The sequence below is a fragment of the Juglans regia genome, chromosome 2 (assembly GCF_001411555.2).
Source record: "Juglans regia cultivar Chandler chromosome 2, Walnut 2.0, whole genome shotgun sequence".
Lineage (NCBI taxonomy): Eukaryota > Viridiplantae > Streptophyta > Magnoliopsida > Fagales > Juglandaceae > Juglans > Juglans regia.
In genome coordinates this window covers 30,505,067-30,518,949 of record NC_049902.1, presented here as the reverse complement: position 1 = coordinate 30,518,949, position 13,883 = coordinate 30,505,067, and the positions used below count along the sequence as shown (strand labels likewise).

The window sequence follows — 13,883 nt, the reverse complement described above, 5'->3', positions numbered from 1 at the left end:
GGGTATAGTACTCCACCATAAAACGGCACTAGAGTCCAAGGACCAAAAGGGATCAATGATCAACATGACCATGGCAAAAAGGCAAAATGAGTAGGCAAAACTCAAAATTAATCATTCGACACTATGATATTTATAGCCAATTATTAGGAACAAAGGGAAGTATATATCTCTTCATCGATCGTCATCAAACATTGAAGTTCGTTGCATTCATGCCTTTATTCTTTCCTCTTCCATTTCCATACACCAAATTATAAACATTGATTGCATGCAATATTCTTATAAGGTTACCTTTACTCACAATTCACAATCTCACCAACAAAAGCAAAAGAACAAACCGTTTGAAAAGCCTGGATAATTTGAAAGCTCTACCTTCCTAAAGAGAGGGACATAGAGAGAAAATAGAAAATGGTGGGGGGCCGGGGGACAGTGTTCACAATCATTTTACTATCTCATAGAGACGAAGGGAAAGCAGGCATCGTATTAGCTGCTCCCACATTCGATGAAGCTGGTGCGATTCCTTCCCCACCGAGTGATCCTTCACAAGAATCCCAGAAAAGAAAGCTCGAGCATTGTTGCTGGGATTCAACCCATTCGTTCAACTCTTGCCTCTGCAAGCAGTCCAACCCTAACTCTCCTTCCTCATCCATGCTACAGGATTGTACTTCAAGCTCGCTGGGCACAATGTTTTCCATGGCCTCTATCAAAGGTGGCAAGTAATTTGTATCCATGCCGGTCGTAAAAGTCGCCGGAGCCGGGAGAGCTTGAGCTTGAACTTGAACTTGATGTTGGTTCGCATGATTCCATGTTTCAGGGTTGAAACCCACCGCATCTTGAAAATAGTCCGATCGTACGCTATTTTCTGGAGTTCCATCAAGTGAACTAGTGTCGAACATGAATAAGGGACATGAAGAAGAAAAAAGGGTTTCATGAACGGGCGGCCTTGGCGGCAAGTCTTGATTCACCAAATCTAGGAGGCTCGAATTGTAACCCATTTGAGAGTGCTCGATAGTATTAGTAGTACTGGTGGTGGTGGTGGGAGAGGCAGAAGGTTTTCGTATCTTTTTCTTTATCCATGAATTCCAGTAGTTCTTTATCTCATTATCTGTTCTTCCGGGCAAGTGACTTGCTATATGAGCCCATCTACAATTTCATTATGCATATCAGAATACAATCGAAAAGACGAGCTATAACAAAATTTTAAAAATATTTACACAAAAAAATTAATAATATTTAAATATTGAGTAAAAAGATGAGTGAAAACGATTAGGGGAATTAGCACAAGTGCAAGAGTGTTTTGGGATGTAAAATCAATGTTTGAAGGTTCAAATATTAAGACATACGCTTTTAAAGAAAGATAAAAAGGAAACCATTAAAAAAAGGTGGGGTTGTAAGAATACAGTGCATTAACATGTAATGACGTTGACTGAAAACTTCAATTTCATCCGATGAAATATCCGTCTTAACGACTCCCAAAATGTAGGTGTGGCAGCTGCTATTGCTATATATATATATACGAACTACTCTATAAACAGTAAAATTGCTTCAGGTTGTTAATTTAAGACATTTAGTTCAAAGACTTCGTATGCAAGTCTTGTTTTTATATGATACAAAGTTTGAGGTAAAGCCATTTTGAGTCGAGTACTGTATCCATGACACCCGCCTTCACACCATTTTTAAGAAAAAGACGAAGCCGGCCGCTAGCTAGCTAGGAGAACATTTAAGTTTTACGCATTCACGAGTGCATGAGAACCAGGTTGATGAGTGCAAAACCATAAAAATGGAAAATTCAGAAAGTTAAAAAAATTACAAATAATAAAACCAAAAGAAAAAAAAATGGGGGAAAGTATGAGATCATAGAATCAGTTAGACCTGTTTCCTACAACTCCATGAAGGCTGATGATTAACTTCTCCTCCTCAGGAGTAAACCTCCCTCTTCTGATATCAGGCCTCAAATAATTAATCCATCTCAATCTGCAGCTCTTACCACACCTTTGCAGCCCTGAAAAATGCTATATATATCACATATTATAAGCACTTCAATTAATATAATAATCATAAGGTAATTAACAGGGGCTAGCTTTGGGTGTCTCTGTGAGATTGTGTTTGTGATTGTGCGTGAGAGAGAGAGAGAGAGGATGATGAAGATGACCAGCTTTCTCGGGAACTTCACTCCAGCAGCCATAGCCATGGGTGGTGATGTATCTGATGAGCTTTTCGTCTTCCTCTGGAGACCAAAGTCCTCTCTTAACCTTCTGTTGGTTACAGCAAGAATGGTGACCCATTATTACAGCTAGCTAGCCGCGGATACCTTATTTGCTTAAATTTCCTGGAGTTTGTTTTGTGTAATGGGGATTACAGTTGAAATAGCTGTGCAAGAGTTGGGGCCTCCCCCTCTCTCTCTCCCACTTTAAATGTAGGAGGAAGGAAGTACAACCCCAGGAGACATTTTCAACCGGATAGGGTCCATTTAAGGGACCCGAGCTCCATCTAACCCTAAAACGACATATCATCAACTTCCTTCCCGGCGTCAGTACCGTTTTCTACGTACATTTGTAGTATTACGGAACCAATCACGTAGTTCAAAAACTGTGCCGGCTGGTTTCTCGCACCTCTGCTTATATTATATTAAATATATATATATATATATATATCTCTCTCTCTCTCTAGATCGCTTCCTTGATTTTCTGTGTCTCTCTTTCTGAAACCAGTCATCATATCCGAACACTCCATCGAACTCTCGACACGTTGAGAGTGCATACTATAGAAAATGACTTTTTTTTCTCTCTCTATTTTATTTTTCTCATCAATACATGATACAGCACCAAAAGTTTCAGGAAACATGGACGGAACCATGGTGATCTATCCTGTATTAAATGGCAGTTTAATTAAGGATAACAATTATTAATGATGATTCTGGATATATGTTGCCTAAATACCGTTTGATTGTGTTAAAAAAATAAAAGAGATAATTTTATTAAAAAAAATTACATTTAATAAACATGACTTAACATGGTATCTTAAATCTACTTTAAAAAAAAAAAAAAAAGAGTATAATTTAACCTATCATATTAAATCATCTTAATTTATAAAACGAATATAAATATGCAAATGACGTATTTATACAAACAAAAAGGAAATAAATAATCATCCTAATTTGATCAAGCAAATAGTACTTATAAGGCGGTGTTCGATGCATGCATGATCATCAGTATCAATTAATGTACGTCCAAGATTTTCATTTCCACTTTTAATGTGCAAACGCATATACCACCTAGCTAGGTGAAAAATTCATATAACAACATTAAAATCAGAGTGTTTATAATGTTCTAGTATTTTCCCGTATCATTCTTAACATTATTAACAAAGGTACTGTGTGTGCGTTGGTTGACTTTCCGATGTTATATTCAATCTAACACTATATATAGTTGTACGTTGAAGATATGAGAAATACAACCAAAGTACCATTCTTCTTCTTCTTCTTCTTTCGTAATTAAGATATATATATATACACACACACACACACACACACACATATATATACACTTTTTTTTCTGGATTTGCAGATTCATATATTAAGAAAGGTACATGTTTGTGTTGGTCGACTTTCTCATGATGTTATATTCAATCTAACACTAAAAATTAACTGTTGAAGATATGAGAAATACAACCAAACCATTCATATTTGTTTTTGCAGGATATTGAAAAGACATATATATATATATATATATATATAGGATCAGAAACCTAGCTAGCCAATTACAGATAGCTGAATTTTCTATGAAAGTACTGCGCTATCGCGCGCTGCAGATCATTGCGAATGATTGACATAGAGTTATATATAATATAATCATGTTGTGATTGAAATGGATTTGGTGAGTAGTTCCCCTCATTGTGTATGTAATGCAGATAATATGCTCTGAATTAGGATTATGATTTATCACTGTTCTATGTACCGGTGCCTAAGACGAGGGACTTTTTACTTAGAGAGAGGGGGCCGGGGTGGTCCCTCAAAAATGGGGAAAATAATCAAAATATACCTTTCATGAGGTCCTACGTACGGGCAGAGCCGATCATGGCGCTACGACAACTCCGATCCCCAGAAATCTAGATGACGCATTCATATATGGGCACCCTAACTAGCTAAGGCCTTCTTTGTCTTCAACTTTTTTTTAACTCAAATTTGGTATATATCTTTAGAGACATGATCAACCTATGTTTTCAACTATTTTCGTAGCCATTATTTTCGGAGAAATTAACAATAATGAAAACTTGAAACTTAAAAAAAAATAATAATAATAAAAAAAATTAAAGGTGAGTACTTTTTAATTGCAATTTTAGCTAATGGAATTGGATTCATGTACATTTCCCTAGCTAGTATCAAACTTATGAATAATGTGACTTCTTAATCAGAACAAAAATTGTATCGATCTTTCTCTGATCAGAAATTTAGTTGATCATCAGAGTCTTTTGTAGTTCTTAGAAATCTTAACTAACAAGCCCTAATAACCTCATGCAAGAGTACTACTACCAATTACAATTGTAAAACTCAGGCATGCACTAGAGCTAGCTTTGGCGCGGTTTGATTTTTGTTTGGGTTTATAAGTGTATAAGAGTACGTACGTATAAGTTTACTATTTCACATATCAATATATCATGAGTACGTTATAATAGGGAGGATATTCCACATGATATATAGCCGAGCGTGTATATATATATATATGTTCGAAATATATATCATGATCATGAATGAATGGCCCATGTTAAAACGCGTTGTAGACCTTTATATATAGCCTCATTCATATCAATCACTTTTACAGTTTACATGCAATAATCGGACTGATTCGTGATTTGAAGTACCACTGGGATCGCATATATATGAATTAATTTGGGTGCACTCATGTGGTCCAAATTAAAGGTTGATGTATCTGATCTGTTATTATACGCACGTGTTGATCTAGCTGGGGCTTGATCTCGGCCTGGGACCGACCGGATTCTTTATTCATGTTTTATATATCCCCGGCCCTGATCTATCAAACTCATGATGATCATGATCAATCATGTTTTCATGTCAAACAATAATATGCCAAAAGTATTCATTAATTGCACAACGCCTAGCCAGCTAGCTTTTCTTAATTAGTACTACTGCATGCATGATGAACCCAAATTAAATTAATTAATTATTTCATGCAGATCTAAATGAATTAATTAAGAAGACTAGCTAGCTAGGGTCGATCTATCGGTGAACAACTTATAATATATATTTGAGCTCCAATGGACTTTTTGTACGTTTTAACTTAATTTTAACACAGGATCTGATCTGGAATATTAATCTATAAATATGATTCTTTCTTTTGGTTAATTGTTATTTCCGTATAGATCATATATTCAGTAATATTTGATCTTCTGGTTACTTAATTTTGAGCCTAATTCATGTACGTACTCTGCATGTTATTGAGGATTATTATATATTTAGAATCTGATCTTGATCGATCTCTAGAACTATATAATATAGCTGTATTAATCTAACTGTTCATGTCTGTATTAATTATATTTACATGTACATATATATAATATTTAGCAAAAGAAATCAAGCTTATAAGGCTTCTTTTGAAAACCCATAACTTATTAATTTCTACCAATAAAAAGGCATATAAATTAATATATGTGGAAGCTTAAATAATTTAAGCTAGCTAGCACGCACTAGGGGATGGCCGATTGATTATAACCACAAGAGCTAGTCGTCTCATCATTTAGTTAGGGGACACAGCTTGCAGACATGAAAACGAAACTTACTTAAATTTCGATTTTTCTTGATACTTACTTATTATATTAATATATATTTGCGTCTTCGTTCAATTGATTTATCATTATGTAGTAGATCGAAATGGTGACGATCGTATCACGTAAATGATTATGAATCCAAATCATCTATATTCAGATGATCATGGTCATGTCATTTCAGTTTAATCAATCTCATGGCTTCCAAAAGAATATATCGGCCTCAAGACGTGCATGAGAAGGACTGAGAAACTGTTCTTTTGCTGCTGCGACAGACATGATAATTTAAATACCCTTATAATCATAAGTTTTTTAGATAATTAATTAATTACGTACATGTTCGCTTAATTTACAAGCTGGCCAGAGTCGCGTGTACACACACACACATATATATATATATATATATATTATGATGACTGCTATATCTATAAATAAATTACATAAAAATAATCATACAAATTTATGTGACTTCATCTTATTCATTAGATCTATTTGATAATAAAAGTAATTTTACAATTTGACAAATCATATCAAGTCATGTCAATTTGTAGAATTATTTTTGTGTAATCACTTTGTAGTTAGAGTATTTTTCTATATATATATATTTGTTGTATATATAAAAATAACGTTTACATAACATGACATGACATGATATATCATGCTATATTATATATATGGATCATGCATGCATGCATGCATTGATGTCATGGTCGAACGAATTATTACTTGTTGTTTAATGCTGGCCGAAAAGACCATATAATGCAAAGCGTACCTTAGAAATTAACCATATAGATCGTCTCGTTTTCCATATGCCTTTTGCATTGGGATTTATTCCTACCCGTAAAGAAACGACCACATTCAGAGAACCAAGTAGATTAGAGCATCGAGAACCAAATTTTCTCGCATGGCAGGGAGCATTAATGCATGTTATATATATATATATATATATATATATATATATATATATATATTAATCATCCTTTAAATTTAGGCTCTATCGTTTGAATCGAGAAGTGATCTCATCTTATCTCATCTCATCATTATAATTTTTTTAAATTGTTATATAAAATATAATAAATAATTTAACTTTTTCAAATTTCAAAATAATAATAATATTAAAAAATAATATTCTAATAATATTTTATTCAACTCATCTAAAATTATCTCAATCTAAAAGGAACTTTAATCATTTTTATCATCTTTCAAATAAATGAAAAATTATTTATTATTTTTCACTTATCTAATAATCATTTTATGCTAAACAGGCTGGGTTGGATTTAGAGATAAGATAAGATAGTTTTAGATGAAAGATGAAAATTGAAAATTGAAAAAAAAAATATTGTTAGAATATTATTTTTTAATATTATTATTATTTTGAGATTTGAAAAAGTTGAATTGTTTATTATATTTTGTGTGAGAATTTGAAAAAGTTGTAATGATGAGATAAGATAAAACACTTTCCGAATCCAAACGGGTAAGATATAATAAAAATATATATAATTAAATTAAAAGATGAAAAATAGTATTTTTTTTCATTATCCACATATATAAAATGAATAGTTCTCGTAATAAAAACATATAAAATATTTAGGTTTTGTCATATTATATATAATACATATGACTTACTAATTTTATCATGATATCTTATAAAGTACCAGATAGAGGCCGTAATCATGATCATCATCAGCTCATCTCTCTGTCCAGATGATCTGCTTGATCACTTGGGGCAACTCACTAATTATAAAAAAAAAAAAAAAATTTTAATGAGTTTAATCACGGCCCATTAATTGTATTTATCTTTCACCCGTAATTGGCTGGAAAATTGTCATTTTGACTGATGATCATCAGCTTATAATTAATTAATTAATTAAGTATCATCAGTGTAATCTGGCCACTGTCGGCATACCAATTAAAATATTCTAGTGTCAAATATCATCATCAGGTTTGGTACTGATCCTCCTGATGATCAGTTGCATCGATCACCACGTCATGAGCCCAGCAAATAATATATATGGATATTATATATATATATATATTAATTACTTACATTATAAATCAACTAATAATTTAATTAAAAATCATCCGCTTCTTGTTTTCCTTCCCCACCTTTCTCCCTCTAATTGATTACCTCATGACTACGTACGTACGTACGTACAAATTAAGATCAGCACTTGAAGTTGAAGTTTGTCGTAAATAAATTGATTTACGCAAAGCAAGTTAAAGACACAAGCAAAGTCCCCCATCGAATCAAGGTGTTAGTCAATTAAAGCATATATAGAACTAAATTAATAATTTGTATACGTACGTAGATGGATCAATTAATTAATATATATATATGTGTGTGGAAGAAAAAAAAAAAAAAAAAGTAGAAAGAGATGTGGTGATTAAGTGAGAAAGCAACGGGGTCTTGTTGATTGATGTGAATCATATACCACATTGGATGTGAAGATAGGAAGTGATTTTTGCTTGGATGGATCGCAAGCTCTCAAACTTTGAAACTAAAAATAAAAAATAAGAATAAAGGGACCTTTTGGATGAAACGAAGAGCAGAGAAATCATGATGATGATATATTCTTTATACTTAGCTTTAAGGAGGAGCAATGGAGTGGTGTTTGGGCCTACCATTTGGGAATTTTTTTAAAGTATAATTAGTGAAAATAAAATGATGGGACTTTCCATTTTAAAAGCATGGTTGGTTAAGTTATTAAGTCATGGATGAAATGTCCCTGCCATACCATCTATAATCTCTTAAATTTTGTGGTCCTCCTCGTGGGCCTCCCCCACGAAAATATATATATATATATATATATATGAATTCTCTAAGTTCCTTCTAATTTGGTTGTCACTCTTATAGGGACCATCAACATGATATTTTCCTTCAATGGAAGTCTATATATATATCTCGATTCCGCTTAGGCCAGTTAGCATAAATGGTAACACAAAATAGGCCGTAATTGGTATGATATAATTCATATACAGTTCTCATGATTTCGATATGATGCATGCATTAAGCTCATTTATCTCATCCAAGAATCGAGATTGGCATCAGCTAGCTAGATTGCTGTAATTAGTAACATAATAAAAATGATTTTACGCGATATATAAACTACACCAATTCTCTTTAAAATAAAGATCAGATCAGGCCTCTACTTGTTACATAAACCACTCTAAAATAGATGCCATGAATTCAAATTTTATTACTTGGGACGAGAAAACAAGAATTAAATGATTTTTTTCCTACCAATTGAATTATAGATATGATATTTGTAAGCATCGCATACTCATTTTTTTAAAAGAATGAGTGAATATGCAAACTAAATAAAAAAAATTAATTTTTTTAATAATAAACACAAGTCTTTTTAAAAAAAACTAAAGAGTACACGAGGCTTGGATTTCCAGTATAACATTGCTAATTGAATTGATTACGGCACGTTTAAAAGCCCCGCCAATTGAGAGGGAGTACATGCAAGAGAGGCTGGAGATGGTTGCTTATTTGGGTTTGGGAGGAGGGGAAGCCCATGATAAATTAGTATTTGATCCAATAAGGCCCAAAACACTATTATCCAAGAAAGCCAAGCCCATCAAGATTGAAGCTTTAGGAATGGGGGAGGATTAGGACATGTGAAGCACTCCAAGCCATGCCATGCCATGCCACCCTGGTTTGATGTTTGACTCCCAACATATTTGCCGCTTTTGTACATATCTGCAACATGCCAATATTGTTGTCATGATATCCACCAATAAAGCCACGTAAACTCCTACTACTTATAAATAAAAATGGTTAATGCATGAAAAAACTGGTTACAGATATATAAGTGCTTAATTAATTTGGCTGAGTCAGAGTTGACTCCAGGCAGACATACTAGCTAGAATGGTTATGAACAATTAGTCAAGTAGTGTTCGGCATGTCTCAGATCGTGATGATCAATTAAGAAGCTGCCATGCATGCTTGTTGATTTATGTATAGTACTTGTCGATTGGATGCAAATGAATCCCACAGGCCAGTATTCACAAGCTAGCATAGAATAGTCTTCATCTAGATGGATACATGACTCATCACTACATAAAATTCAAGCAAATGAACCCTAGAAATTAGAATCACTCGTCATATAAAGCCTAAAGATCATACCCGTCATCAAATACTGATCATATATTTAAGAAAGTAATATTAGGTACAAGTTTCAAATAGACAAATCTCATCTAAGTTCTTTGTAAAAAAGTGGATATTACTATTAAATAATAATTTTAATAGAATGGTAGTAAGAATTGCAGAACGAGACAAGTTGTTGGTCCCGAGTTAATAGTCGATGAAATAAGTTATATGGAGGTATTAATTGTCATTAACCATTTGGCTTGCTTGAACTTTAATCAAGAAATTGCCCCATCCATGTCCAGAGTCCCCCATGCATTAAGCTTAAAAAAAGTAGCACAAATAACTTTGGACCCACATGACTAATAAAGAAAGCTGGATCAACCCGATCGACCAATTGTCTTTCAAAGACAATAAATAATAATTAAAGTTGGATTAAAGCTAATTGTAAGATATATTGAGAATACAAGTTCACAACTGTATTAACCACCTCTCTTTTGTCTGCTTTGCTCCCATTTTATGCCGATATTAACGCTAGCAAGCTCCAATCAATGGCAATTGATATGGATTAAACACAACTATTTTTTTAGGCTTCGTTTAGATACAGAAACACTCTCAACTCATCTCATCATTTTATCTCATTATTACAAATTTTTTAAATTTTTATATAAAATATAATAAACAATTTAATTTTTTTTAAATCTTAAAATAATAATAATATTAAAAAATAATATTTTATTTAACTAATCTAAAATCATTTCATTTTATCTCATTATTCAAACGAGCTATAATCTTCTTTATATATGGAGAGAGAGATTTTCATCATCCATGTTGTCAGGCCGGCAAATTAAATCTCATTTGAATGTTTGTGATAGTTAGTAGTTGGAAAATGGATGGGTACACGAGCTCTTAACTGGCAGCAAAAGAACTTTTAAAAATCCATGCTTAAGATGGTTGTCCTTCTCTCTGATTTTGATGTGTACTTGGGTGCATGCATATAGAAGATCGGTTGACTCTCTGAATAATTCATTAGGACATATTTTCTTGGTCTTTTTTTTTAAATAAAATAAAAAAAATCTATGATAATAGTCAGAAATATGGATGTTCCATTCCAACGTGATGAGTGAGGTGGCCGAAGTAGGGAGCTAAGACCTGTAAGTAGTGGGGCTGGGCTGGGCTGGGCTGGAGCAACCGAAATGTAGGTCTCGTAGCGAATCGAGAAGAGGCCCGCTCCATGACCCGGTCAAAACAGGTCCCTCTCACTTCCCTTTTTTACTTTTTCTTCCTTATATATAAAAAATCTGACAATGGACCGGACTGGTTGTGGGACCTCTTTATCTTCCCAGAACTACGCGTCCAACGCCACGATCAACTAGCGCTTCCGTTTTGCTGAGCTGAATAAAGCCCCCTTCTCCTTTAAGCAAACCACGTAAATGCCATTCTTTATCACCAGTTTATTTTTTTATTTTATTTTTAGTTTTATTTTGCGAAGAGAGAATATTAAGATTTGAGAGAAATGCTAGAAATTTTATCAGTACTGCATTATTATCTTCATCTATGGTATTTAATATCATGCCTAATTGTTACATGAAATTTCACCTGTCTCGGATGTCATATAATGTAATTTTTTATAATCAAAATTTATTAGAGGAATTTGAAATTTAAAATAAAAGTATTACAAAAAATAATTTATTTTCTTCTATAAGCCTATTAGCAGAGGATGCGGAAAAATATAAATAAATAACAAGAAGCTTTGAAAAAATAAAAACATAAAAATATAGAATACGAATAAAATCAAGAATTTGAAACTATTTCACATTTAAATTAGTGAAAAAAAAATTAATAACAGTAATACTAAAATTACTGTAAATAATAATAAAAATTTAGTGAATAAATTGTAAATAATAATAAATAATTTATAAATATTAATCAATTATTTATTAATAATAAGAAATAATCTAAAAACTACTTCACTTATTCGAACAGAGCTAAAAGAACAACAGTATTGTTTTTGTGTGCGCATTTAATTTTTTTGTTTCATTTGTGTTATTTCAACTAGCAAGAGCTAAGGTTTCAAAATAAAAAATAAAAAATAAAAACTAGCAAGAGCTAAAAGGAAGGCTAATTTGGGAAGAAGGAGCCGAGTCAGTGTCCACAAAATGACAAAACCGCAGAAGAAACGGTCTCGTCCCCGAGAAGCCATGACCATTGATTTCGCTCAATAATTTTATATTATATATATACATTACACACCAGAGCCTTTTATCCTCAAAGCATCTCTTTTTTCTGACTTCTTCTCCTTCTTCTTCGCTTTCTCTAAATTTTCCTGCTCTTCTGCCTCCCCTATCTCTCTGTGTTTTGCTCAACAATATATATAGTGAAATCGTTGTATTTGGGTCCGTTCTACACCAAAATCTTCACAATCAACAATGCGTGCAACGGACAATCAGGGTTCTTTTCTGAACCGAATCAGTATCCGCCGGAACCAGGTGGTTTCGATGGACGGAAACCACGAGCAGGACCTCGAGGACCTCGAGCTTTTTCAGAAATACGTGGCCGACCGCTTCTCCGATCTCTTATCATCCAGTTCTGACGAGGCCGCTGATTCCCTGCTATCAGTCTCCTGGCTCCGCAAGCTCGTCGACGTGTTCCTTTGCTGCGAGGCCGAGTTCAAAGCCGTCCTTATAATGGGTCGAGATCCTTCACAGGTTTCCAAGCCCCCACTCGATCGCCTTGTCCCGGAGTTCCTCGACCGTGTGGTGAAGGCGCTCGATGTTTGCAATGCGGTCTCGCACGGGGTCGAATCGGTCAGACACTACCAGAAGCTTGCTGAGATCGCTGTCTCGGCTTTCGAACAGAGACCGATCGGCGATGGACAGGTTCGCCGTGCCAAGAAGGCCCTGAATTCTCTGATGCTGACGCTCGAGGAAAAAGAGGGAAGCAACCACAAGTCAGCGGAGCGAGCCTGGTCATTCGGGCGCAGAGGTGCCACGAACAAGGACCGAGCCGCGCCCGGGCAATTCCGATCCTTGTCGTGGAACATGGCGAAGGGCTGGTCCGCCGCGAAGCAAATCCAGGCCATGTCGGCCAACTTGGTGGCGCCGCGTGGCGCGGAATCATCCGGTCTGGCCTCCCCGGTTTACATAATGAGCACGGTCACGTTGTTTGTGATGTGGGCTCTGGTGGCGGCAATACCTTGCCAGGAGAGGAACGGCTTGTCGACCCATTTCCCGGTGCCGCGGCAACTGGGTTGGGCCCACTCTATGTTCGCGCTGCAAGAGAAGATTGCGGAGGAGTGGAAAAAGAAGAAGGAGAAAACCCGCTTGGCTGGGCTGCTGGAGGAGACGCAGAGGTTGGAGAGGTTGGGTCAGTCCCTGATCGAATTGGCCGACTCGTTTCAGTTCCCGGCGGAGGCGGAGCGCTTGGAGGAGATGGCTTCGCAGGTGGCTGAATTGGCCGATACTTGCAAGAAGATGGAGGAGGGTTTGGTGCCTTTGCAGCAACAAATCAGAGAGGTATTTCATAGGCTTGTGAGGAGCAGGACAGAGGTTCTCGATGTGCTGGACCAAGTTGGGAAAGTGTCTGCGCCCTCAATGTAAAAATGACATACACCAGGGAGGGGTACCGAGGCCCCTGAAAACCCTGAAGTTCGTAACTTTTTAGGTAGTTTTGTTGATCCCAGGTTCAATTTATTCATGGCAGATTGTCGTGTGTGGTCTTGGCCAATGAACAGGGGGAAATTTGAACCAGTAATCGGTACAGGAGTCCCTTTTGGAAGAGTGTAGCTTCAGCCAATTACCAAAATTGCGGTGAAGTGCGCATGGCTTAATGCGAAATCTACTCTTTTTTTTTTTTTTTTTTAGTTTTATGCAGTTAGTTTGTTTTGTTTTTTCTTTGGTATAGAAGCCTCTTTGGCTGAAGAGAAATGTACATAGGCAATTAAAGTTAATTTTACTTTGTATTCGAGGGGCAGAGCAGAATGATAGGTTCCTTCTGTGTTGGGAATGGTTGGTTA

At 35.1% G+C, this 13,883-nt stretch overlaps 2 protein-coding genes across 2 annotated transcripts; one reads left to right on the top strand and one right to left on the bottom strand.

Annotated features, from left to right (window-relative positions):
* Positions 1 to 229: 229 nt before the first annotated feature.
* Positions 230 to 2,378, bottom strand: LOC109004187 (transcription factor MYB13-like). The gene is made up of 3 exons (XM_018982651.2): positions 2,150 to 2,378; positions 1,870 to 1,999; positions 230 to 1,140 (listed from the first exon to the last, which is right to left on the bottom strand). The coding sequence occupies exons 1-3, from the start codon at positions 2,280 to 2,282 to the stop codon at positions 450 to 452; spliced, it is 954 nt and encodes a 317-aa protein (XP_018838196.1). The 5' UTR covers positions 2,283 to 2,378; the 3' UTR covers positions 230 to 449.
* A 9,762-nt stretch (positions 2,379 to 12,140) lies between these two features.
* Positions 12,141 to 13,883, top strand: LOC109004190. Its single transcript, XM_018982653.2, has one exon. The coding sequence runs from the start codon at positions 12,298 to 12,300 to the stop codon at positions 13,465 to 13,467; it is 1,170 nt and encodes a 389-aa protein (XP_018838198.1). The 5' UTR covers positions 12,141 to 12,297; the 3' UTR covers positions 13,468 to 13,883.